The sequence below is a fragment of the Python bivittatus genome, unplaced genomic scaffold (assembly GCF_059951505.1).
Source record: "Python bivittatus isolate LINGU-HERP-01145 unplaced genomic scaffold, Pbiv_v1 ctg000020_np1212, whole genome shotgun sequence".
NCBI lineage: Eukaryota > Metazoa > Chordata > Lepidosauria > Squamata > Pythonidae > Python > Python bivittatus.
The window spans coordinates 17,498,117-17,526,025 of record NW_028277030.1 but is presented as its reverse complement, the minus strand read 5'-3'; the positions used below and the strand labels follow the sequence as shown (position 1 = coordinate 17,526,025).

At 35.4% G+C, this 27,909-nt stretch overlaps 1 protein-coding gene across 1 annotated transcript; it reads right to left on the bottom strand.

Moving 5' to 3' along the window:
* Positions 1-11: 11 nt before the first annotated feature.
* On the bottom strand, positions 12-27,732 carry MATR3 (matrin 3). The gene is made up of 16 exons (XM_007429711.3): positions 27,568-27,732; positions 20,902-21,000; positions 17,293-18,350; positions 12,421-12,482; positions 11,632-11,673; positions 8,894-8,994; positions 8,372-8,424; positions 7,661-7,786; positions 6,892-7,017; positions 6,608-6,778; positions 5,839-5,970; positions 4,953-4,996; positions 3,527-3,905; positions 1,963-2,308; positions 1,506-1,627; positions 12-1,019 (listed from the first exon to the last, which is right to left on the bottom strand). Exons 3-16 carry the CDS (start codon positions 18,187-18,189, stop codon positions 969-971), a joined length of 2,652 nt encoding a protein of 883 aa, XP_007429773.1. The 5' UTR covers positions 18,190-18,350; positions 20,902-21,000; positions 27,568-27,732; the 3' UTR covers positions 12-968.
* Positions 27,733-27,909: the final 177 nt, after the last annotated feature.

Sequence of the window (27,909 nt, the reverse complement as noted above, 5' to 3'; positions counted from 1 at the left end):
TCAAGGCTTAGTTTACTCTTGATTGATTTGGTTTATTGGTTTGACACTATAATAACTTGAATTCACATATATGTAAGCTGTTAAGTGATAACTACATAAAACAGATTTTACACACAAACTCCCATTCATATTAGCTATGTGAAGGTACATCAAAAGCACAGTCCTAGGATGCAACCAATCTCAAGATGTATGCTCCAATTCTAGACAGGTTACTTTGAAGCATGTCCAATCGTTCCAATGACATGTTAGTAATTGGTCTAGGATTAGAGCTGAAGTACAAACATAAAAAAGAAAACTATTTACAATGGGTGGTTCAAATGCTGCTTTTGCTTATACTGGAGATGTATGAAAAAGTACTAAATTCAATTGCAAGCAAGAGCCCAGAAAAATAATACTGGTCAGAAGAGCGACTTCCTATTCAAATAGGACAGAAAAACAAGGACTCAGAGAAAACACAAGATTTATTAAAGCTGGCTATCACTTTTCCTATTCACTACCTAATATACTAACAGAAAGCATTTCCACTTTTTTAAAAAAAACCACACAAATTTTGATAAACATTTTCAAAAGTGAAATGAAATAATGCAAGTCCCTTGAACAATAATATCAGCTGGACTTATACTAGAATGTGGAATGTTCCAGATGAAAATAACAACTGTTTATATTTAACTGAATGTGAAGTTTGAAAAGATTAATGGGGATGACATTCTCTGTGGTCTCCAATTGCTGAAACAAGTGTCAGTAGCTTCAAGAGTAAATCTGCACAGAAATGCTGAATGTCACCCCCCCCATTTTTTGAACAAAGATCTGACAATGTATATTTTGCCATAACATTAAACACATTACAGAATTAAACTTCTATTTCACTAAAATCTATGTAGTATAGCATTCCCAATTTTACTGTATTGAGATTAGCAACAAAAATAAAACATTTCTCCTTAAATTGGCATGCCTTCCCCCCTTTTCATTTAAGCCTCTTTTTTCTGTTTCTGATCTTCAGCCATTTTGTCCATGTGTTTCTGCAACAGAAAAGAGGACTGAATCAAAATTTGTTAAGTAACAAGGTGTGTTTAACTGTAATGTCTGGTTCAGCAAAATTATATAACTCATACACAAATGATACTTGGCATGGCCCAAATTTAATGCTGTGATTTAATTCAAATTAGACCGGACTGAGTTTAAACATAGTATTCATAACCTTTGTGAACAATTCCATCTTTTTAGCAGAGACTTCACTAGATGCAATACAAATTAAGACCTCTTATTTGACTTTTTCTTTTAACCATGTAGGTATGAGTAAAATGTATTGTTCCTCTTTGAAGCCATATTGCGCTAGCCATTCCAGTGAGTGTTCTAACAGTTTTCCAGAAGTAGAATTCTTCAGATTTCTCATTCTTGGGAGAGTAACTTTTCCACATCCTTAGATGTTATCTATTCTCAATTTTTTTTACTATCTTGATAAGTGCATGAAACACATAAGCACACCTTGAGAATTTTTGGCTTACCTTCAACTTTTGATAATGTGCAAGGCTGCTACAGTGAACTTTTTTTGCAGCATCTTCATTGGTATAGAACAAGGAACATAATTTGCAGTAAAATCCAGTTCTGGGGACCACATAGTTCACACCTAGATATAGAGCAAACAAAGAATACTGCAAATTGGACCCAGACTATTTGGAATATCAAGATAGTTGCTATGCTTCATTTTACTAAACAGAACAGTAAGTTAGGTTCTGAATGCAAATCAATAATCTTTTAAAAACTACACACACAGATCCTTCTCAATGTTTTTATTCAAAGTGAGTCATTCTACTAGACATTTAATAAATCTCAAGTCTTATTTGCACATATTACAAGATTGATATTCAAACATCTACTGGCTTTCTGACAGAAGGTATCCAGCATTTTTGTTTGTATATATACATATGCAGTATATATTATCTGGAATGAAGCAGTTCTTACCAACTGGAATATTTGGCTGATATGGTCCAATCCTATGTTCATCACGAATAGTCTTAGTTTCTTGCATGGTAGTGTTATCTTTTTCTTCTGTCATCGTGCTGGTTGCCACTTCAGATGGTTCCAACTTCAAGTTCTCTGTTTTAGTGCCATTTTCAAATGTCTCATCTTCCTGCTCCATTTCTTCTGTTTTTATAGTCTTTGTTTCAGCTGAATTGTCCTCAGTTTTTGCAACCAATTTCATTATGCCAGTTTTATATTGTTTCTGGTGATCTGAATCTTCCTCATCACCAACTTCATCAAGAGTGACAAAGCCTTTCATGCTCCTTGGAAATCCACCTACATGTCGCTGTTGAAACAATGTATTTTAATCGTTATGTATAGCTTTTTTGTGTGTTCCCAATTATACACTGAAATATTCTTTTATCTAAGTTCAATGGTACAATTACATCTAACAGATATAACACCATTTCTCCTTTTAAAGCCAACATGAATCATAACAAAATACCACATGAAACCCTGCATAAAAACACAAAAAGCAACAAGGGAACAAAATGGCATCAGATGTAAAAGGCCCTCTGAAACGGTTTAGTTTTTAACATTTTCTGGAAAAGGAACAAGGAGGGAATCAGCCTGATCTCTATCCAAAATATCAGCATTGCCATAGAAGAGCATCATCTTCTAGCTTCAACACCCCTCCCCTCCATTCTCTCAGAAAGTGAGATTTTAAGTACAGGTAGTCTCCGGGTTAAGAACATCCAGTCTGAGGATGACCTATTGTTAAGAGTGGAGCCTACTGTAGCAAAATCTGAGTTAAATACACAATGGTTCGAGTTAATTACACAATAATACTGTTCTGGCTTACATACAAATTTGACTTAAGGACAGATCTTGGGAACAGAACTCATTCTTAAACTGGGGACTAACTGTAGTTTCTCCCTAGCAATTCTAATCAGTTGGACACATGCTGGTTGAAGCAGACAGCTCTTTAAATATCCAGATGCCAAATCATAAAGGGCCTTATAGGCCAATACAAGGATCTTAAAGTGTACCCAGAAACAAACTGGTAACCAATGCAGGGTAAATACTTCTGTGTCAATCCTTTTTTGATGTGAAATTGGTCATTTTTTAAATTTTTGACTCTAAATTTTAACTAATTTTTGATAGAAAGCAATCAGGGTTTGTAACTATCTCAAAGTATTTTTTTGTTCTAGCTCAGTTCCAGAAATAACATTTTTGGAAAAAATTTAGTTTACCCCTTTTCAGATGCTGCTTAGTCAACATTTACTCGAATACTGAAAGTCAGCAGTATATTCAAATTCTTCATAATACTATGTTTACTGAACTACCTAAAGTTCATTTTGCCATGCAATAATGGCAATATACAGAAGAGGACATCAAAGCAGATTACAGTCAACTGCCAAGGAAGCAAACTATGTACACATACGATTCAAAACCTTTCTTTCCCAAAATCTGGTTAAAACACTCTCTCATGCAAAGAACCCAATAAAGAAACTGTATTCTTGATGAAAACACAGTATTTTTAGCAGTGTCCTTTAGGGCTTACCTTTTTGAGTTTTTTTGCAGTTGAAGCGGCTGCAGCGTTTTCTTCAGGTTTTGCAGCAACATCGTCTTCAACTGCCTCCTTTTCTTCAGCCGTTGTATCAGCCAAGTTAGCCACATCAGTATCATCTGCTGCTGAGCTGCCACTCTCCAGTAATGCTGCTGCTTCCTCATCATCTACTAGCAGTTCATCTTCAGATTCGAGGAGTAAATTTGATTCTTCTTGATCTCCTTGCTCACCATCTTTTGCATCTAACCTCTCTGACTCATCTCTCTCATCGTCTTTACCTTCAGTACTGTTGCTTTCAGCTTTCTCACTATCATCAGTCTTACATTTCTTTTCACTTCCAGAGTCTTTGCTATCTGGAGAGATTCCTCTTTTTCTATAATGTAAGGGGGAAAAAATGTATTATCTATGATTTAGTTCAGTTTATTATTATTGATTAGCCATTAGGCCATATCAGGATACAGAGTATAAAACATATAAAACATAAGACATTATTAAGACCATATATTAAAAATAGGTTAAGAGAAACAAATTAAAATTAAAAAAGAAAAAAGATGCAAATCATATTTCTGCATCACCCCTACAATTTACTCTGATCAGATCCACATTTGCAGATCTCAACTATACTGTTTTGTTCAAATAAAGGGCCGTATTATATGTAATTTTTGAATTCTGACCCCCCCTTTTTTTTATACAGTTGACATTCAAATAATATATGTGTTATGTCTTCTATCTCTGGAGATCTGCAAATACAAGTGTGTTCATTATAAGGGACTTAGCTAAATCTTCCATATTTAACCATTGTATCCAACTGCTCAAATCATGCTTGAGCAAATACCGTCCAAAGATGTTTGGGCATTTCTGTGTTTAAATACTTGGCAATTTGGAAGGTACGTTTATTTCAGGCCATCCATTTCAGTGAGCCAACTTTACTAAAGGTGGCTATATCTTTCTATATTCAAGATTCTTTGTGTGGCAATCTTTTTAGCTTGTTTTCCGGAAACAATTGGACATGAGACAGGGAGACCACAGCTCCTAATATAATTTGTCAATTGTATTATCCAAGAAATCTGGTAATTGAGATTTTGTCTGTTGTAACAGACACAATTTTGGGAGTCTGTCAGTTTCCATAGCATTGATTTTGCACCAATAATTATAAAATCTGATTTTAGACAAAGAACAAATTGTATGGATTCCCAATTCAGCTCTAACTGCAGCACCTGAAGTTCTTTTATTCACACCCAGGATACTTCTCAGATGCTGTGATTGCATTTGTTCTAATAGTGATATGTGTTTTAAGCCCCAAACTTCAGCACCATATAAGAGCATAGGAGTAACCTTGGCCTTATATACTGTGATAACTGGGGGTATTATCTATGACATTTTGTATTTTTAAGCAAATTAATTAACTGAAGAATTTTACCTTGGTTTATCTTTCTTCATCAATTCCACTCCTTTGTTAGGAATCTGAAACAACAATATTTAAAATTAAGAAGTGGAAACAAAACCTCATGGATTGCTATAGTACAAATATGCTCCATGGTACAGATATCACATATGTTCTTATATTTATGTTCATAGTACTTGAAATAGAAGTACTCTCTACTCCTGCTATGCTATGCTCTCTACTCCTGCTAGGTATGAAGTACAAAGATCTGAAATTTGACCCTGCTTCTTCCTGATCATTCCTATAAACTACTGCAATATGAAATATGATACCTAGCTTTATACTGTATACAAGCAGAATCTGTGCAAAGTTGGTTTATTTTAAATAGCACTCACAATTCAAATACAAATCACCAGAACCAAGAATTTTAAATAAAACTATTTAAAAGATAAATGATTGTCTTGTGAAACAAAACAACTCATAAATTTGAACCAACTTCCCATTCACATATAGGCCCATAAGATTGTATTCTTCAGAATGGAAATATGAGATACAGAAAATACCTATTACAAATACATACACACACGAGACAAACGCCATATATTTCAATATATATCACCAGCAGTTCTGAACGAATCTTGTCATAGTTGTTGCAGCAACCTAATCAGGGTCTGCAAGCTACTAACCTGGGTTTCCCCTTTGGAAGGATGACAGGTATTACCCTCTTGTCAATATTTAGAGGTTGGACTGGAGAGGAGAATCCCTGCTCTCATGCTGTGTTTCCAAAACTCAACACAAGACTCTCATTCAACTTCAAATGTTAGTTAATAGCCAATCATATCTCGCTGTGCAAATTAAACAGCTATGTACATCAAACCCTTCATATTATTTACTAAACTCAAGAATCCAAACTTGTGCTTACTCTTAATATTAATCTCTTGTACTTTTCAGACAAATCTACTTTCACACATCTGCCCTGGAACCAGAGGGCTTTGTTGGAACAGTGCTCCATCATAGCAACAGCATCTTCTCTGGTCTCCATTTCTATGAAAGCCTATAGAAAAATTATGCAAGATTTCAATTTGCAATTCTTTTAATGACTGATTTTTACTAGGGGATAAAGCTAGATAACTTTTTATCATAAATCAGTTATGGGACCCTGTTGCTAAAAAGCTTGTGTTTTCCTAAATTACAACAACAAAGATGGGGAAAGGTCATAAACTGCTATTCATACTTTAACAGTGTCTGACAAGTGTAGCAACACAGAAAGAAATGAGCATGTGATATACAAAATCTACAAATACAGTAATTCCAAACATTTTGGGCTATTCATTCAAGGAAAGGCTGTTTATAGATAACCAAACCACCATGGCAAAAGTCACAGTCTGTACATTAATTTGATTCTTTGGATATGCTCATTTAAATTCTTGCTATTTTAAGTTTTTTTAAAAAAGAAACACTGAGTTTAAAATGACTGTGCCTATATCTCAAATCTTAGGGCTTAGTTTTTATGGTTAGTTATGCTTGGTTTTTATGTAACAAATCAAGTGTAATACTATAACATGTGAAAGATTTAGATGTAGGGACTGCACATAAGAGATGTGTAAACTCATTTAATGCTACATACAAGAACCTATTTCACTTCCATATTTCTACCAAAATAGATCTAATTATCCCAATATAAGAATTACCTGACTCTTCATTCTCATCAATATGTAATTCTTTATTTTTCCATAGGGCTCAGCTAATTTAAGGACAGCGTTGTCAGAATAGCCTGAATGAGGTAAATTACTGAGATGGATCACACGACCGAGCTGTTGCTTTGGGGGCTCAAATTTCTGATCAGGTTTTCCTTCTGGTTCCTGAAGAGTTAAGAACATTATTACACTATACTGAATGTTAAGTCTTAATGTCAGAAAAGAAATAATGAAATAAAAAGATTAAACATTAAAAAAGATGTGAGATTGAGTTTTACCTTTATTCTTTTATACTTTTGTGATAAATGGACTCTCACAGGTTTGCCAAAAACTAGGGCTGGTGCTGATGAATAATATTCTACTGCAGCTTGTGCATCTTCAGTGGTAGCCATTTCAATGAATGCCTAAAATGATACAAAGATAACTTTTGTTTCTTTAATATACGAGTAAGAATGAAATACAAGAAAGAAATGGTATTAATATTGTTAAGCATCAGGTGTTGCTATATTTATTAGATTTATATCCCACCTTTATTTGTACAACTCAAGGCACTATACATAATGCTCCTACCTATTCTTCCCACAACAACATCCCTGTGAGGTGAATTGGGACAAGACAGAGTGAATGGCTGAAAATCACCTAGTAGCTTTATATGCGAGCCCTTTGCAGCCAGGTCCTAGCATTTATTTAGTGCAGCGGGTGGATTTGCAGCACTATTCAACAGATTATATTTGAAACATTAGATTTTTGCATTTTGAAACTAGGAACAGAAAGTTATTTTGCTGCTAAAAAGTATACATTAAAAGCCTTGATCTTGTACACAATTCTTTTTCTTTCAAATATGTAAACATTACTTTTAAAATACGGGCACTGGCATCCTTCAGATCTCTCTCTATGGGAACATATGCTTCCTTCCCTTGGTTACATTTGTTCCTATGAAACACTATTTCAATTAACTTATATACTGTTAAACTGATTGCCAATAAAGAGGACTGATGTTTACAATGTATTAAAAATGTTCTGTGGTATAAAGTGACTAATACTTACTTCATTAATTTTGTTCAGTATGAGATGATTTGTGATAATTCCAAAAGGTTTAACAAGCTGTAGCAGCTGGTATCTCAGGTTTTTCCCTCTCTGAAAGTCCATGATATGCACAACTCTACTTGTCTCCTGTTAATTATCAGCAGTAATAAGCAACAAATTCACACATTAAGTAAAATGAACATAGAAATGTGCTTTCTAATTTTAGTACAGAAGCAAATTTCAACCAATTTCTTAACAAGCAAGTCAACAAAAACAATGGAACAAAAATGCACACTTACATCCTGCCTTAATTTGAAATGTACATTACTCAACAAGAATTACTCAGCTTACGAGTATATCCTCATAAACCAGCTTTGCAAATGTGCTCCTTATTAGTAACTTTTGGGGCATAGTATCTTGAAGAGAGATACCAATCCACCTTGCTCATGAGCAGATTAGGAGAGCCCTAGATGCAGTTAAGGCACAGTCTGTAATCTAGGCACATTAGGCTGGAGTTTCACATGATGAACACCCTTCCACAGCCTTCTATCAAACATAATAGTTTTATGTGACAACTTAAACTCATGTAAACCTATGATATGAAGTGGTATAATCCAGACAGGGGATAACCTCTTCCATTAAAAGCAGATCCTCATTTCAAGTAATAGTAATCGTTGAATCAAAACCTTAAATGTAAATGTACCTGAATTTTACAGAGAAATGAATACTAACCACTCTGCCTTTCTGCATGTGCCTAGGTCCTTGCATGTTTCCATTTCCAGCTCCTTAATATCAATACATTGTGAGGGAAAAATATAGTTAGATAATTAGAAAGAATGTTGACATTGTGGCACATGGTAATGTAGAACTTTAAACAGTTTGGTTTAGAATATATTTGAAATGTTAGCATACCAAAGATATATAACTCAGAGTAATACCCACTCAATCACAGTTGAATTCCAGATAATATTTATCCAATATAATCCAACAGTACTACTGCAAATGCCAGGTAACAACATTATCAAGATGCATACTGAACACCCATTTGAAAGTCATAGCTTTTTTAATGTAAAAAGTGCTATTTTTTTATTTATCAAATCTATATGGCTGCCCATCTCACATGAAGTGAATCTGAGCGGCAAATAACAATAAAACTATAACTATATAAAAACTATTAAATGGATGATTTGACTTTACACTGCATGATTACATCCCAAGATATAGTCCTTTCAGAAATCCATTTAACCTTATTACCTCTTGACCCAACTGGTGGCCCTCCCAGATGAAATGGAGGTGGAGGTGGCCCCAAAATTCCTGGGGCCGGATTTGTGGACTGCAACATAAATGGATCACCCCTAAAAGACACACAAAAAGAGGCCTTATATTTTGGAAAATATACAATCTTTCACACAAGCTCCATTCAGCTTTGTCCATACATGTTATAAGAAGTCAGATACATAAAAATAAACAGCAATCCCATCCAATAATAATTCATTTTCATGATTGGATATCTGCAGGTGATATTTATCAATATGACTGAATAGTATCAACCCAGATATCAGATAATAGTGCTATCAAACGTTCCTTTTCTGAACCTCAAAAGGATACTTCCAATATGTCCCTACAATTAGAAATGTGAGAAATGAACTCAGAGTTGAAGAAATTATTTTTCAGTGTAGGATTCTAAACTATGCTAACTGCTTTCACACTTTCAATTTGTGTGGAAACATCTTAATTTACAGTCTCTAATCTGACTTTGGACAAATTTGATCAGAGGAATTTCAGGAAGGTGCATACTAGGAAAAGTATGAATTCTTTTAATGCAAAATATAAACAACTCTACTTACAGTGGGGCAAAAAAGTAGTCAGCCACCAATTGTGCAAGTTCTCCCACTTAAAAAGATGAGAGGCCTGTAATTTTCATCATAGGTATACCTCAACTATGAGAGACAAAATGGGGAAAAAATCCAGAAAATCACATTGTCTGATTTTTAAAGAATTTGCAAATCATGGTGGAAAATAAGTATTTGGTCAATATCAAAAGTTCATCTCAATACTTTGTTATATATCCTTTGTTGGCAATGACAGAGGTCAAACGTTTTCTGTAAGTCTTCACAAGGTTTTCACACGCTGTTGCTGGTATTTTGGCCCATTCCTCCATGCAGATCTCCTCTAGAGCAGTGATGTTTTGGGGCTGTCGCTGGGCAACACGGACTTTCAACTCCCTCCAAAGGTTTTCCATGGGGTTGAGATCTGGAGACTGGCTAGGCCACTCCAGGACCTTGAAATGCTTCTTACGAAGCCACTCCTTCGTTGCCCGGGCAGTGTGTTTGGGAGCATTGTCATGCTGAAAGACCCAGCCACATTTCATCTTCAATGCCCTTGCTGATGGAAGGAGGTGTTCACTCAAAATCTCATGATACATGGCCCCATTCATTCTTTCCTTTACACGGATCATTCGTCCTGGTCCCTTTGCAGAAAAACAGCCCCAAAGCATGATGTTTCCACCCCCATGCTTCACAGTAGGTACGGTGTTCTTTGGATGCAACTCAGCATTCTCTCTCCTCCAAACACCAGGAGTTTAGACCAAAACATTCTACTTTGGTTTCATCTGACCATATGACATTCTCCCAATCCTCTTCTGGATCATCCAAATGCTCTCTAGCAAACTTCAGACGGGCCCAGACATGTACTGGCTTAAGCAGGGGGACACATCTGGCACTGCAGGATTTGCATCCCTGGCGGCGTAGTGTGTTACTGATGGTAGCCTTTATTACTTTGGTCCCAGCTCTCTGCAGGTCATTCACTAGGTCCCCCCGTGTGGTTCTGGGATTTTTGCTCACCGTTCTTGTGATCATTTTGACCCCACGGGGTGAGATCTTGTGTGGAGCCCCAGATCGAGGGAGATTATCAGTGGTCTTGTATGTCTTCCATTTTCTAATTATTGCTCCCACAGTTGATTTCTTCACACCAAGCTGCTTGCCTATTGCAGATTCAGTCTTCCCAGCCTGGTGCAGGTCTACAATTTTGTTTCTGATATCCTTCAACAGCTCTTTGGTCTTGGCCATAGTGGAGTTTGGAGTGTGACTGTTTGAGGTTGTGGACAGGTGTCTTTTATACTGATAACAAGGTCAAACAGGTGCCATTACTACAGGTAACGAGTGGAGGACAGAGGAGCCTCTTAAATAAGTAGTTACAGGTCTGTGAGAGCCAGACAGCTTGCTTGTTTGTAGGTGACCAAATACTTATTTTCCACCATGATTTGCAAATAAATTCTTTAAAAATCAGACAATGTGATTTTCTGGATTTTTTCCCCCATTTTGTCTCTCATAGTTGAGGTATACCTATGATGAAAATTACAGGCCTCTCTCATCTTTTTAAGTGGGAGAACTTGCACAATTGGTGGCTGACTAAATACTTTTTTGCCCCACTGTAAATCATTCAATATCTAACAAGAGCTTTAAACGTATTAGGAGGAATGAGCTATATTCATGGGTTTTATGTGTGTGCATGCCCCAATAGAAGAAAAATAGAATTTATACGTGAAATGGTCTTCTAAAAGTAAGCCTGCTGAAGAACAGCAAACATGCTTTGCTATCAGGAAACATGAGATGTTAAAAGATTTCAGCTGAAAGAGAAAAATAAGCAGGACAGGAGAGAGTGGACTTGATTTGAGTGGGAAATGAAGATTAGAATCAGGGATAACATATAACTATATCCTGATTTAGGATTCTGTAAACCTTAAAGTCTCTTACCATTTTAAAAGCTCTAAATTAATTAGCAAATTAGGTGAGAGGAAAAGCCCCTTTTTTAATCTTATACCTACTCCCTATTATTCAAGCAGCCATGAAGTACAGTAGAAAGTTACTTTTCTAGCCCAGAAGTAAACTATCTCACGTTACTGATACATAACTTGGAAATATCTTTCCCTTTGATTTCTCCTGTGCATTAGGACTTTTTTAAAAAAATTGGAGAAAGCAAGCTTTACTTACAATCCATGTCCAGAGTCGTTATCAGGGTTCCATTCAGGGTATCTTTAAGAGAAAGAAGTGAGAAGGATTGTTCTCTGCAACGTAACCGCTGGGGCTAGAAATATCATACAGTTGCATTTTGGATCTCAGCCCAAAGATTTTAAATGCATAACTAAGCATAAATTGATCACTACAATTTCAGAGCCAATACCAATATCCTCAGTGATGTAAAATATTGGATTTTGAATTATATCAAATCATATCTAAACAATGCAATGCATCTTTTCTAAAGGCATTTATAAATATTGCTTTAAGTTCTACATCCTATTGCATACATATTGAAAAGTTCCATGAAATTTTAATTTATAGAGTCATAATAGTAAATTTTATTTATGTCAACAGCAATTTTAGTTTTAGGCTGAAACACAATATGAAGATTGATTATATCAATGGGTGTCAGGAGGAAAAGGGAACCCATAATATGTTGGTCATGCAATTACAGCAGACTTGCTGAAGGTTCAGGTCAAATAAATTCTTTGTAGACGAGTAATCTACAAATTCACTACCCTCTCCTCCCAGTTAAAAGTATAAAATGTGCTTCAAAGAGCCCCATCAATGTTAACTTATTTCCTATCTATATAAAAAAGTAACAGCTTTCAAAATGGTATACAAGCAATCGACTAAAAACAACCTATTATTGGACAATTCAAGCAAGATAATCAGATTAAAAGTTTTAAAAGGAAATACTTCATTTTCAAACAGAATATTACAATTATAGGGAAGAATATTTTTATATGTTCAAATCCATACATTTCAAGGAGAAGCTGACAACGTCGGCTGTGAGTTGCTCCATTGATATGTTGATTCCACTCCTGCAGAAGTACAAAGTTGCCATGATCAAAAACACAACTTTTAAAACACTCTCTAAACACCTACAGAAAGTTTTACCTTAAGACTCGTGTTATGATTGAAAAAGTACAGAAATTGACATGCAGGCAAGAATCTATTTTATTCAAGTGTACAGTGATTGATCATGAAACAATGTAGGTTCAAGTGTTTTCAACAGATGAAACATGCATTTTATGTACCTGTTGTTTTAATTCAAATTTCAACTTACGTGATACTCAACTGGGTCTAGTGCAAAATATTTCTGCACATGTAAGGTACAGCAGCAAAGCATTACTAGTTCTGTATCAACTGTAGCCTTCCATGTAATGCCTTATCCTGAGTGGCGAGATTATTTCTCAAGAGGAGCTTTTATGAGGAGTACAGGGCAATACAGTGGCTAGAGATACTGGTAAATATTTCCCTTATTGCACTAGAAAAAATGTTTTCCATCAGCACTAAGCTGGATACAACCGTAGCTTGTAAGTTTAATATTCTAAGCTTTGTAAAATATAAGAAACAACTATACGAAACTCTAAATGGGAAGAAATAAAAAAGCCAGAAGCAAAGCCTGGCAGAATTCACGTTAAAAAAATCATGTAATAACTAAATTTTAAAGCAGAGAAGGCTTTCTTTCACTGATTAACATTTAAAGCCTCTGGAAAAAGCCATGTCCACCAAGAGTATTTTAAAGGCTAGGGAAAAGTAGCCAAAAAGCTGTTGCCGTCATCCAAATTGCAGCAGATGTTACACGTAGAAGAGGACAAATGCCCTTTATTATATGTACAGCTGTGCTAATCACATCCAGCAACCTGTCCCTCAACCAAATAGAAGAACAATTTGCACCTCAAGGTAATGGAAAAAAAGGAGAAGGCTGGTATTTTTTGGTGCTGCTTTTTTTCAGCATCTACCAGCAATTATCTAAGAGTCAAGTCTTCATGATTATGGCCAGTGCACACACTGTCACAGCAAGGGACCCAGGATAGGGCAAAAGATTGGACAGTTTTGTCTCTAAAGCTCTTATTGGTTTTAATATTAAGAAAATTACTCATAACTGTTAACTATAATTAACTCTAGCCTGTTTCTAAATTTGTTTTAACCCCTACATAAAATTAATTCACTTTACAATTTTTCTTCACATTACTGGCTCCAAAAATGGATGCCAGCATAAAAGAAAAAACAAAAACAAATAGTTCCCATTTCACCTTACCTTTGCAGAATAACTATTTTATTAGTTTTCAATGTTGTCCTCACGATTACAAAGAGTTGATTAAAGAAACCTGCTGTTTTTAAGCAAATTAATGAGTGTTTCCACAAGCACAGTACTGGGACCAACTGCAGAATTATCGTCTGGAGAATCTCAAACTGTCTCATTTTAATTTAAAAATGGTTTTAGCCAAATTACAACAAGGATAGGCTTGCAAGTGTGCAAACAAGGACCAGGATGAATTTCAAAGGAACTGATTCCCTACCCATTTGTAATAATACAGAGTTTTATATAAATATAAAAAAGAACACCTATCGTATTTGGATTGCATATACAGAAATTACATTTTCTTGTCATGAAAGCAGAGTTTTAATCAACTATAAAATGTTTAAAATGTGCATGATTTTTAGTGTATTGCTGTAAAATAAAATAAGGCTTCATTCAGTTTTATTCATGCACGTGTAAATAGAAGCTAAGCAGAATCAGGCCTGGTTAGTACTGAATAGGCGGCCACAGAAGACCCCAGATCTAAAGGCTAAATCCTGAACTTGAAAAGCATCCCGGAAGCTGCCAGTGGCAAACCTCTTCTGTTACCAAGAAAGCTACACGGCTGTGTCCAGGTAGTCAGAAGTCAAGCTAGACTCAAGAGTGTCTTTACTTTTTAAAACAAGCTGCTCTTCCTAACTGTACCAGTCCCAGTACATAAGACACAGTGCGCATTTTCACTCACAAAGCAGAGGAGCCCAAGAAGAGATTTCCCTTGCTTTTTCACTCTTTTTTCTAAGGCATTCCTGGGCAATCTCTATAAATTATATTTGCTATGATATGTGACTAAAAAAAGTATGGAAATAAAATTTCTTTGTAAGAAGAAAATGATTTTCCCACCCTATTCACCTAAGCAGGGGGAAAAAAAAAAAAAGGAATACCCAAATAATTTTAAACCCTCTTCTATAGCTCTAAAATAATTTATGAATTACACTTACCTTGACTCACTCATAAAATATTCATATATTAAGTGGAGATGAATAAATTTGCAACCAAATATTTTTATTATCAAGCTATTTTAATAGGGCTAAAATGGAGTCTAATGTAATGAGTTCAGAATTTTTATCTTTCAATAAAGTATTTATTGGGCTGCTCTAATATTCTTGGTTCACATACATTGAGCCAAGAGGAGGGACTGCTTGCAAAATTAAAACTTCTAAAATTGCTCTCTCCTGAGCAAACAGATCAACCAGTTTCTTGTTTCTAAGCAAATTTTTACAGGATAAGTATACTAATAGTTTGTCCTAAGATCCTTAAAATGCTAGAACAGAAGGAAGAATTTATATAGCTGATCTATAAATGCTTGTGAGGTATACAAGCACAATACATGTAAAATTTAAAAATACTCTTGTCAGAGTAAACTAACATAAATATACGGTTATTTGCTTAAGGTTACAATAAGACATGATAGATTATTGACTAACCTGGCTACTGGTTTTGAAATTCATTAAAAACCATGAAAGGTTGACCTTGATAATGGGGAATTATATCCGTCTTTGATTTTTTTTTTCTTAATAAAAACCATTAGTAAAAGGCACAAATACAGTACCTAAAGACCTGAAGCAAGATATAGATTTTGTACAATACTTTCAATAATTTATTATGTTCCTTGCACAAGTTGCTTCAATTTGAAACTTCACTATAAGCATTTAAGGAGAAAAAAAGGAGGGACTAGATTTTTTTCTTTCAACTGCATGTGAATTCTATAATTTGTTCAGCTGTTTACAGAACCATCTTTTTTTTTAGCTAGGTCTTTTTTCTTATAAGCTGTAACAACATCTTTTCATTAAGATGTCTGTTTTAATCAAAAATATAAAAGTTTTAAATCTCAACCAAAGATTAAAAGTTGAAAATGCTGAACTTATAAAGTCAGTAACTTAATATTCCAACTTATTTTAATAAGTTAAAGAAAGGCAAGACATTCTATTTCAAACAACACAACAGGATTTTGGTGCAGGAAACAACTTAACTATATGATCACCATTATTATGAACTGTCCCATTACTAGTGGGTTATGTAACTATTTTTAGAAGTCTGGTGAATTTGAGATTGACCTCAATGTGTTTATGTATGCACATACCCATCATGGTATTTCCTTTTGGGATAAGCAACATTATGTAAAGCTCAGAAAAGGAGTAAGATCCTGAGTGTGTCACAATACATTGCATACACATTCAGTTAGGATGACGTACATCCTACTTCATGGAATGCAGCCAATAATGCATTGACTTGCAAGGTAGTCTGCAGATCACAGAACTTGCCTTGCACAGAACAGTATCTTTCAAGCAAAATCGGCTTTGGTTGAACTGTGGGACACAGGCCAAAATATGTCAAAAACTGACTAGTTTGCATCACCAGAGAAAGCTACATGTGGCAGAAGTACAACTAAGGTTGGTAACTATGCCTTTTCTATATTACTAAAAACATTATGCGATCACGGAGGTTCACAAAGATACTTTATTAAGGTAAGAAAAACAAAGTTTCAGATGTAGAAGAATCAAGCAGAGAATTCAGATGAACAAACAATATTTCATTTTTCACTAGTCTGGAAACAACTTTGCATACCCCAAGGTATTTTTGAAGAGGAAGGACAACTTGTACTTCCAGATATTACAGTGAAGAAAGTGTTAGCGATACCCAAGGAAATCATTTTAAGCACACAGTGTGCACTCTTACCTGGATTTTTGACAATATGCTTTGAAAAGAAAAAAGTAACAACAGTAATAATATTCAGCTTTAGTTCCCAATTGCCAAATTAACAGATGATCAGTTTGTAAAACAATTAGGAAATGTGAATAAACCACACTTGCTGTTTTGTTTCAGAACTACATTCTAAATGTAAGAATGATGTTTGATCAAAACTCTTAAAAGATCTATTCTAAACAGACACTGCCAATAAGAGCATGATATACTGTACAGCAGCAGTAATCTGATTGTTTACGTTTCTAAAAAGGGACAGATGCAATATGTGTAATAAAAAGTGAGCCTAAAGTATATAAGAAGGTTGTGAAAAGGAAGGAAAAAATGAGAAGTTTCAGCCATAGCATGAAAATAGTTTTTAAAGTGAATTTTAAAAAGAATGAATTCATTTAAAAATGCTATCATCCTACAAATTTGTTCCAGGACCCTCCATTAAAGTATTTTCGCTGGCTATGGACAAGAAGAAAAAAACTGAATGTGTAAGGACAGTATCTTAACTAGAACCAATCAGCAATCAAGACAGATGGGAAGAAATGTTGAATCTAGCCTCTGAATAACTGCAAAACAAAATGAAAAGCTAACCCAAACCAAGTAAAGAGATTATGCAGATGCAAAATATAAGTAGACTAGATGGTAACTGACCTGGATTTAAGCAATATGGGTGAAAAAATATATTAAAGTCCTGGTTTCATGATTTGCTATGATGCCCTGAAATTAAGTGGCTTTGTCACTTAAAACTCTTTTGAGACCTTTGTGTAAGTATTCAGAACACAGAAATTGAGGCAAAGAAACAAGCAATAGGGACTACAAAGTAAAGAAAAATAAGCATCTGATGCTGAACTCACCTTATTAGAATGAACAGGCATATCACAGATAGAGCACAGATGGGGATAGCCCTTCGGTAAGAGTCCATGGAAGTCTTCAATATTGCTATCTGGAGGAGCACCTCTTTTTTTCTCAAAGAGAGATCTCTCAGGGCCACGACTCAGTCTGTCATACTCACTGTCAAATTTACGATATTTATGCGAAGTTTCGCCATAGTAAGAGTCATCCCTACACCTTTCTCCATCTCTTAATCTGTCATCTTCATAATCCATTCTGTCATAATAAACAGATTCTTGAGAACGACTTCCATGATCATAATCAACCACTCGGTTGAGACTAGAACCACCATCGTCAAAGCTATCTCTTCTAAAATGCCTTTTCTCTTCCCAATCATCCCTAGGAACTCTGTATGGCGGCTCCCGTGCAGCTGATCTGCCATCTCTACCATAACTCAGTGAAGGACCTTCTTCAGCTCTCCTCCTTTTAAGTTGCAGAAGTATTTGAGGCAAGTTTTCAGGAGTGATCTTGTCCTCAGGATAACGACTCAGTTCATCTAAGTCTCTAGCAGACAGACCAAGGCTGGCCAGAATATTAGTGGCCTGCTCTGCATCTCCACGGTGCTGAGAAGATAGAGAGAGTGGGCCTCTACTTCCAATGTTAAATATAGACTGTAAGGCATGGGAAGATGCACTAGCAGAAGACAGTGCACTATGAGATCCTTGTTGATTCAATGAAGAACTCATTCCAAGATTCATTAAGCTAGCAAGGCGTGCAGTACCCTGGTTCATCCTTCCAAGAGATGCTGGCACATTTAAAGATTGGGTAGCAGCAGCAAGAAGGCCTATTCCTGCAGAGAGGTCACGTCCATGACCTTGGGAATCCCTATTTAGAGATGACTGGTGGAATGACTTGGACATTGCTGAACTATAGCTTGTCTATTATGAATCAAACTTTAGAGATGTCTGAAAAGAAAGCTCACTCTAGAAAGCTAGGTAAACTTCACTTCAATAATGTTACGCCAAGAAAGGGATCAATAATGATCGTAGATCTTCTTCAAGCTGAGAAACACCAAACAAGTCTGTAGAAAAACAAGCAGTTTTAGTCATAAAATCCTTTATGCAGATGCAGTTTTAAAATGTATGCATCATGTTGATCTAAAAACAATTTAAGATCTTACATGGCTTTCCCTATGTAACCTCAAAAATTGGATCATTAATCTTCAGATAAGAAATTGAGTTTTCTCCCCCAGATAAGCACCAATTTTTGCCAGTAAGTATACCTATTTTCAAGTATTCATATTTAAATTGCAGGGTGCATACATCTTAACTGCTTTAGATTCCAGGAAAAAAAGACCACAGTACACCAGCTATGGAACCAAGAAATATAATTCACATTTGTTAAAAACTATGCCTTATATCATTGGGGAAAGATGAAACATAAGAACAGCTGGGTGCTTAATGAGCGTATTACTTAATGAGACCAAGTAATTTTTGCTCAGTATTTGAGTAACTGATTTGCAACTTTTGAAAGAATATTAGGCTTTTAGAGTTTGGTTGGAGCTCCAAAGACACTGTCTTAAAGTCTTGTAGCCTATGCTACAAGAACTCAAACCAGGGCCAGACTTCACTGACACCTGATTGTGAGATCAAAGTTTTGTTTGAGGAAGAGAAATTCTCTGGCCCTATTCTAATAAAGCTAATTGTTCAAGGATATTCATTGTTATCTTTCAGAACCCCATAATACATGGCTAGGAGTACTCATTTAATAAGCCTTTTATTCATGCTTTTGTTCCTATACCAACAGTAAATATCAAAAAGCCCACTCGTTTCTATAATGGCTTTTGAAGAAAAGAAGAGCTCATGAGAATTTTCTAAAGTATCTCAGAATGCTAATTTTACGAATTCCCCCAAAATAACTGAGGCCTTATTGTACTCCAGACACTTTTGAAAATCTCACTTAACTCCAGAATTGTAACACCCATTCTTCCTATAGAACAATAGTTTGAGGAAGGGACAGAAGCAGACTGGAGGATAATGACATTCAAAGTGAGCATGTTTTGCAATTATTTTCTCACTTAGCAAGAAAAGAATATTTTTTTGAATAATTTTTTTAGGCAAATGTACAAAGTGTACATTCTCTTAGAACTACATACCAAGTTTTATTGGTAAGTGAATGGATCATATTTAATGTCACCAACAAATTTTGCTAGTAATACCTACAGTAATAAGATGCTGAACCATATAAATACACACAATTATGACATGCAAAGAGGTATTACATGGACTACTTAAAAATACAGCATTCAAACTGCTGCTGGAAGCAGTTTATTATTGGATAAAACAGATGCAGGGTACGATAGGTGTCTATTGTAAAAGATGTTTCACTAATATCTAGTTATTTTTTGCCAAGGTAAATGGATGTGGGGAATAAATTGGAAAGTACTAATACAACTGCAATACTAGAAGAATAGTCAAAATATTGCAAGCACAGAGCAGATGTTGATGGAAATAGAAAAGAAGGAACGGACAAATGTCAAATATATGATCTATGACATTTGGTTGAGCATAAGAATTCCTAAACAAAATAAAAGTTTAACCAGTCTGTGTATGATGCTAGAATCACATACTACATAATATTGCACATAGCTTAGGAATAAGAATTTTTAACTGGAAAAAAATATTTTAAGGCTTAACCACTTGCTTAGGGCAAATAAATTGCTCCCAGATTAGCAGGTGCCAACACAGAACTCTAGCAGATGAGTCTAGCCTTTTTAAAGACCAATAGAAAGCCTGGTGATCTTTCAGTGCATGTATGGACTATGTGGCTAGAAACTTCCCAGCAGCAGCAGAGGAACTGCTTATCTTTCCAGCTATGTCTACAATGTAAAGGTCACTGGAATGTTTGCTATTTAATAGCTCCTACATTTGAATTAATTTCTCTGACTGATCTAACCACTGACAAAGATAGTAAATAGCATTAATTGAAATGAGTTCCTAATTTTTAACAAATAGTCAAGGAGAGGAGATTGGTTATACAGCGATGAGAAAAGCCTCTTTGCAGATACTTCTAGTATCCTGCTATTGCAACAATTCCTAGGCAGAGTCTTGACACCAGAGAAACAGGTGTTGGGATGTAGCATAAGAAGGCTGACTCAAATTAAGCTCTAATAGGTACAGTGAACTGCTAAAATTTCTGCATTCATGGGCAATACCCTAATATCAGATTTTTTTTCCTTGTTTTGGATTAAAAGGGCATAGTAACAAAGAAAGACCTCTACTTTTATTGATTTAGTTTCTTTTTTAGTAGTGATCAAATGTTAAGCACAGATTCAAACTACTGATTGTCAGAGAAAACAGGGGTGGTAACCTTTAGACACAAAGGCATAGTATAAGCAATTTTTTGTCAAAAAATAGGTGTCAGTTTGACTATTATCACCATTTCAGAAGAGATCTTTACTATTTGTGTGTTTCAAGAGTCCAAGATAAAACATTTTTTGGATTTTTTTTTAAAAAATCTATTCTTCAAGGTTGGTTATATTACTTAAAACACACAGATAACTACATCTTTGATTTTAGTCGATTTCTGAAAGATTTGGACAATTGTCAGATCCAGGAGCATCTGAAGAATACCTCCTGACAGAGTTGGGCTGCCCAGCAGATGGTTTCACTGCATAGCCTGGTTTCCACACAAGCTGCAACTGCCCAGGCTTATATGAAATCGATGTAAACCTACAAAGAAAAAAGGAGATATCAGAGAAGTCTTAAAAATGGAACACTCAAAGGAGATACTCCAATAAGTTGGTGAGGGAGAAAAATGACAACAGCAACATACCCCATGTAAATTGGGATAATTTTACGTCTCCATGGTTCAACTGTTTTTAAAAACTTATGATAAAAAATATGAACATATAGGATTCAAATTTTTTTGTAACATCAAATGTTTCTTTAAATTATTTGCATTAGATTTAATGTTCTGAAAAAAGATTAGAAATTTTAAAGGAAGTAAATGAGCTACTAAATCCCCACCACCAATTAATAATCTCCTAATTTTTAAAGTTAAGAATCTCATAGACATTCCCTTCAAGATCTAAAATATAATATCACTTTCTTGTATAAACATAATACCTGAAAATACTAGGACTGTGAACTGAGCCATGTTTTTTATGATTATAGGGTAAAATAGCATGAAGAATTGAAAAAAGGTAAGAAATTTAAAGTAATCAGAGTCTCCTTAGAAATTTATAAGAATTATGGCAATTTAACCAGTCTTAAAGCTTGTTGGGGCGTAGATATAAAGAAACCAAAAGCCAGTATGCCAAGCTTAAGAATTATTTTATCATTGCTACTTAAGGCTCAGAGTATCTTCCATTTTGCCTCAAGTGGAAACTGGAATGAAAATAGAGAAATAGGATTTCCTATCCAAAAGAGGTGGCTCTGTCTTATTACTAAAGATTTCTAAAGGCCTATTTGGAAACAAAAAAACACATTACTGGAATTTTATTATGACCTGAAAGAAAAAATCAGCCCAGAAAATGGAAAGAAATGCTAGCAGAGGTTGTTCCAATCATGTAAGGGGGGAGAGACAATTATCTCTCCCTTCTGCAACCTCTCTAGAGCTCCCCCAATCTGATATAATAGAACTTGAAGTATAATAGATAACTGCAAAGAAAGTTTCATAACATATGCAGATGTTCATTCATGTAATGCTGAACTTCATTCAAAGACTTGAGAGCACATTTGTAAAAACAGGTAAAGGCCTGTTAAAGAAGCATAATTAATGGAAATATGGGAGCATTCAGTTATTGAAGAATGGGTCTCCTGGTGGAAATAACAAGTTTGATATATCTTCTATACAGAAAGCACACCTCAGAATGTTACTTGATCTAAACAATAAACATTACATTAATGTATTAAACCTGCCTAGTATAGAAATTTATGTGTACTACATACAAGAGGATTTATTTTTTTAGCGTTGATACTGATGTTGACTAAATAAAATCAGGCAACTAATTATTTCAGTTTAAAAAGAAATTCCCTACTTAATTCAAGCATATAAAGAACTACATCCAGTGAGAAGTTAGTAGGAAAAATAACTCTGCTAACAAGTTCAGTTGTGCTATGTGAATGGAAGTCACCCTACATTCCACCATTACAGATATTTTAGAACAAAGGTTGGCACCAATGCAGAAGTATAATAGTCCCCATTGGGCCCCACACCTAGATTTCAGATCCATACCTAGCCATTTCTGAAACCATGACTTTTTGTATAAACTATAACATTTAATTGAACATTTCTTAACTCTGGAACTCCAGGGATAGCCCAAATAGTTGAAAATCATTTAAAATGAAATAAAATGGCATTTAGATATTAGATGTTATCTATTGTTATTAACCAAGCATTTCACATACATAGATCTTTTACATACTAAGCAATCAACACAGGTCCAGTTTCACTGATTAGGTTATTTTTTTTAAAAAGCAACTGTACAATACATTTTTCTTTCGAAGAACTGATATTCTCTTGAAGAGTAGTTTCAAGAGGCAAATGAGCTGTGGATAGTAGTCATGTGATCCCAGGAAGACAAAGCTTCGTTATGGAGCTGCATTCACTATCCCATATGCTTTAAAGCACCTTTTTGGATTCAGTTCCAAAGCACTGCAAAGCTCTACATTGTGTGCAAACTTCTAAGTTACCACCAAAGCAGAGATGAACTCTGGAACAGAATATTTTAAGTAACTGCATGCATGAAGTAGTCATTGAAGGAGCAAACCCATGCTCACTATTATTAGATCCTCTGTTCAGTATCTGAAATCCTCATTTAAAAGATCTTCCAATGGTAGATTTGTGAAAGATTCCTGCCCAATTTGCTGACAGTTAAAACAGCAAACCTAGATAAACCAACAGAGTCAACATGACTTCTCAGTTACTATTTGATCCAAATCATGAATATGATATTCCATAATCTGCCAAGAGGCAGGCTGCACAATTCTATAGCTATTATTTATATTTTATATTCTAAGATACAAGCTCTATCAAGTAACATTGATAATCCAAAATACAAGTAAAAAAGGGAGTTCTGTCTTCAAAAATCCTTCTCAGAGTAGGTGGCAGTAAAGGCTTTGGAGGGATAGACAATTCAACAGCGACAAATTCTATGGTGTTCTTCATATGTCAGCCTCCCTTTTCCCCTCAACAATTTGAAATGGAGAACTGAGAGTCAAACTTCTCCAAACTAAATTAAATTATTTTCAGTAGTAAATTATAAGAGAACACCTTAGCTACAAAGCACATCTCAGATGACAGAAGATGCTACAAATCCAAAAGGATACAAGAAATTTAAAAGTACAATCAATAAAATTTGAAGAGATTAGAAGAGAAAGCTAGCTCTTGCAGAAATGAGAATAGAAAGGGGCATAAACTTTCAAAAGAAACACAAGCAGACAAAAGGATGTCCCCCAAGCAACCCCCTGAGGATTATATGGGGGGGTGGGTGGGAACAGAATGACCAGTGATAAGGATATTGTCAAAAATATTCAATGGAACATTACAAGTATGTTAAAAAGGAATAAGGAAATCACAGGGAAAAAATCAGTTGCATCCTTGCATTTGCAGTGAGTATACAAATAGCCATGTCTGAACTGACTTTTTAAAGAGGAGAATCTAAAGAACTAAAATAAATTGTAACTGATAAATTAAAACTAACCATTGAATCCAAATAAAATCTACCTAGGAGTTCTTTGAAAATCTGCACATGCAACTGCTGATCTAGAACACTTACAACTTGGTACCTATCAACTATTAACAACTTGGGGATAGGTGCCCCACTTGGTACCTATCTGTAACAACCAGAAAATAGCCATTTATTTTTTCACTTTTTAACAAGGGATCCAGGGACAGTATGGGAGAAAGTTACAAGTAATTACAGACCAGTTAAACTATTTACATAGCACAGAAGTTAGTGATAAAATATTAAAGAAAAAACAAGTATATACAGAAGAAAGTGCCTTCAATAACATGGGGCTTCTCCAAAAATAGGTCATTTTTCAAGCTTCAGATTTTTGTGAGGCCATCAATAAGAATGTAAATGGTATGATCCAAGAAATGCTATATACCATTATTTCTTTAAAACTCTTTCAGAGTAGTTATCAAAACTTCCTGGAGAAACCTTTTATTACATCCTTCCAGTCCCCGATAAATGGTTAAACAGCAGAAATTAAATGAAAAGAAATAGAGAGTAGAATTAAATGGATACTTTCACAAGGGAAGAAGCTGGATTTCCTTAAGAATATGTAACTTGATTACTTTTAAATGAGATGAAATTGGGCATGAGTTAGCCAGATTTACTGATTATTCAAGGTAATAAAGCAAGGAAGGGATTGAGAAAAGCGCCAAAACAACCTCTCTAAAGGGGATGAATGGGCTTTAAAATGATAAATGCAATTTAATATAAATGTAAAGGGCTCCATATTGGAACAAAAAAAATCTGAACTCTACATATACCTTAATAGGATCTGAACTAGTAATGACTAATCAAGAAAAAGATCTTGGGAGTCATAGTAGATATAGCATAATGAAAACAACTGTTATGTAGCTATTGTAAAATAAGTGAATTTCATCCTATAGACCATTAGTGAGTGATACCAACTGTAATATAAGAATTGCCTTGTATAAATCTAGGGTGTGACACTGTTGGAGCATTGCTAGGTTCCCATAATCAAGCTAAGTAAACCCAGCCACTGTGTAAGATTTTGGTCACTGCACCTCAGAAAAGATACTACAAAAGCAGAAAAGGGCAATGAAACTGAGTGATTAAATGATAGCAATTCCATTACAAGAGACTACAGAATTTTGGACCTTTTAGTTTAGTACAAAGACAAGTAAGGCAAGCTATATTTAACATGGAAACTAAGGTTTACTCCCTCTCTCACATAGCTATATTTTAGTCATCCACTGAAACTAAATGCAATAAGATTCAGGACAAATGAAAGGCTATAAGTGACTAATGTACTACAGTACAGTACCTTCTGAATTACCTTAAATACACGTGCTAAGGAATCACTATTGACTATGCCACTGACTTCCTGCATCTGACTGGCAACTATGACATGAAAAATGTTAAGACTAGACTGATTTGATCAAACAGAACTTTTCTAATAATATTTTAGTCTTCAAAAGCAACCCTTATTAGGCATGAATGTGAACTTAAAATTAAACTGTGTTTCTAAGAACTTCTCAGACACCAAATGCAATACCCCAGGGTTCAGTCTTAAGAGAAACTAGAACTTCATTGATAGTTAGTATTCCCCTTTCCTTTGTTTAAACTTGGTTGCCACCCCATAACAGCTGAGCATCATTAGACAGTTTAGCCTTCAGGAATTGGAAAAAAATAGCTGGGCATCATAGCATACAACAGTCAACTCAAAAGTATATTAATTACTATATAGGGCATTAATGGGTCATTTATATGAAGAGCTGCATATCTTTTTTTTTAAAGGTGTACCAACTATTATGTCATTAGACATAATTTCAAGAATGAGCAAAACTGCTGGAGAATAGCTCCTAATATCTACCAGCACTGATTTATACTAGCTCAAGGTTATCAAGTCTAGGGAGAAAAAGCAGATTATCATACAAGTAGAGATAAGCCTACCATTATGGCAAAATAGAAGTTGCAAGCAAGGTAACAACATTTATTATTTAATTCTGAGTTCATTAAACTATTCACCAATTTAGTCATCAGAATTAAACATTTCTGAAACAAGGGCCATACTTTATTGCTTAATAAAGTAGGTTAAAAAGCATTCAAATATCTTCGGCGTTTTTCCTTGTGTGAAAGAAGAGAGACTGGCTCAGCCTAAACTGTCTCTAATTTTTTCCTAATGATATATTTATACACACTTTATTACTAGATATTTGAGCATTCATATTGGACATATTAATATGATATACTTTGCCCCATTAACTTGGGGAAGCAGAAACGTTCATAACTGCATCCCCAGTTCAAATGTTACATCTTGGAGAAAAAAAAGCTTTCAATCACAAGTTAACCATTGCTGATGAATGTTCTGATTCTATTCTTTAAAAAAGAATAATTACCACTTGAATACTTTGCTTCACCTTTGCAAGCAGATATGACTAATTACCTATAGTAACAAATCAAATTTGCATTAATTTATAGAAAAAATCATGGAAAATATGGCTATTAGTAGTCCCAATAAACCTCTCAATATCAGATGCTGATGAAATGGAGGATGCAACAGCATCTTCCACTTTTGATGAACTAATCGGGCCATGACAGAGATCAGCTCTTATATCATTTTAAAGAACACCATAACTCTCGAATCTTAAAAGAAATACAATAGGGACTCACCCTCACTACCAACCAGTTTTAAAATTCAATTTATCCTGTGTTTAACAATTTCAAACTCGCAGTTGTGCGTGTTGCATATACAGAAATAATACAAAAGAAATGACTAAGAGGAACTTTCTATCTTAGCACGGCCGGAAGTAGGTTAGCTTTCTATGCAATTTAAAAAACCTCCATTTACATTCAGTCAGAAGTTATTCAGCTCAATTTCAATTCAACCATCTCAATAGTAGACGACAAATATTCGATTACGATCTTAAAATGGCGATCAGTAAACTTGGGTTCGATTTTGTAGTTACGATTGAAAAAATCACAGATTATACTATACCAAGCGCCTAGGTCAAAGACGTAACGCCCACAAAACACTATGAAATATTCAAGTAGCACTAGCAAAGCGTTTGGTAATCAGCATCCCTGAATGCAATCAAACTTACTTCTGAGCAAACATACACAAGCCTTATTTGATCGTTGCTGGTAACGAGAAACACTAAGGAACACTATCTTTTTTTTTAATTGTATAGAAGCGGCCAAGAACATAAGATAAAGATACCACCGCAAGGCACAAATCAGTTAGCTACTCCAAGAAAAGGTGGTAAATATGGCCTACGTAACAAAGAACAAGAAGGTCGCATAAACCTCGAGTCAAAGAGGCTTCTTTTCCTTCCGAGACCCGCGCATGCGCACGACCACACCTCAGGCTTCGGCGCCGCGGCCTATTTTCCCAATGCGAGGGCGCGCACGACCACTTTCCGGCGGGCAGGGCTTCGACCTCCCTCTTTCTCTTCCCTCCCCGCATGCGCACGAACATGGCACCAGCATGTGCCCCTCCCCCCCCTGCAGGTTGCCAACGGTTCAGGCCAAACGGCGCAGCAAAGGAAGCCTCCGCGGCCTAACAGGAATCGACACCACCCAGTTACACCACTCCTACCTCAGCAAGAAAGGGAGTCTTTCGCTTATTTTTTCATCGCTACCGCAAATACAACCTGAAAAAAGACGAAGAGGGAAAAAAAAAAAAAGAAGATCCCAAAACGAAGCTGCGTAGGTCTCACTCCCACACCGCTCGCATTGGACCGCTAATCTAACTAGCGCATGCGCCGTCTGGCTGCAGGACCTCGAATTTTGTGCGAATGGGATTCTCGCGAGAGAACGCCGTCGTTGTATTGCCCAGCACCTATCGCGAGAAGCTGTGCTTTGGGGTTTTTTTTGAGAAGTCTTTCATGTTTTTTTTTCGTACTGTAATGGTTGCACGTATTATATTTGGCCTTTAGAG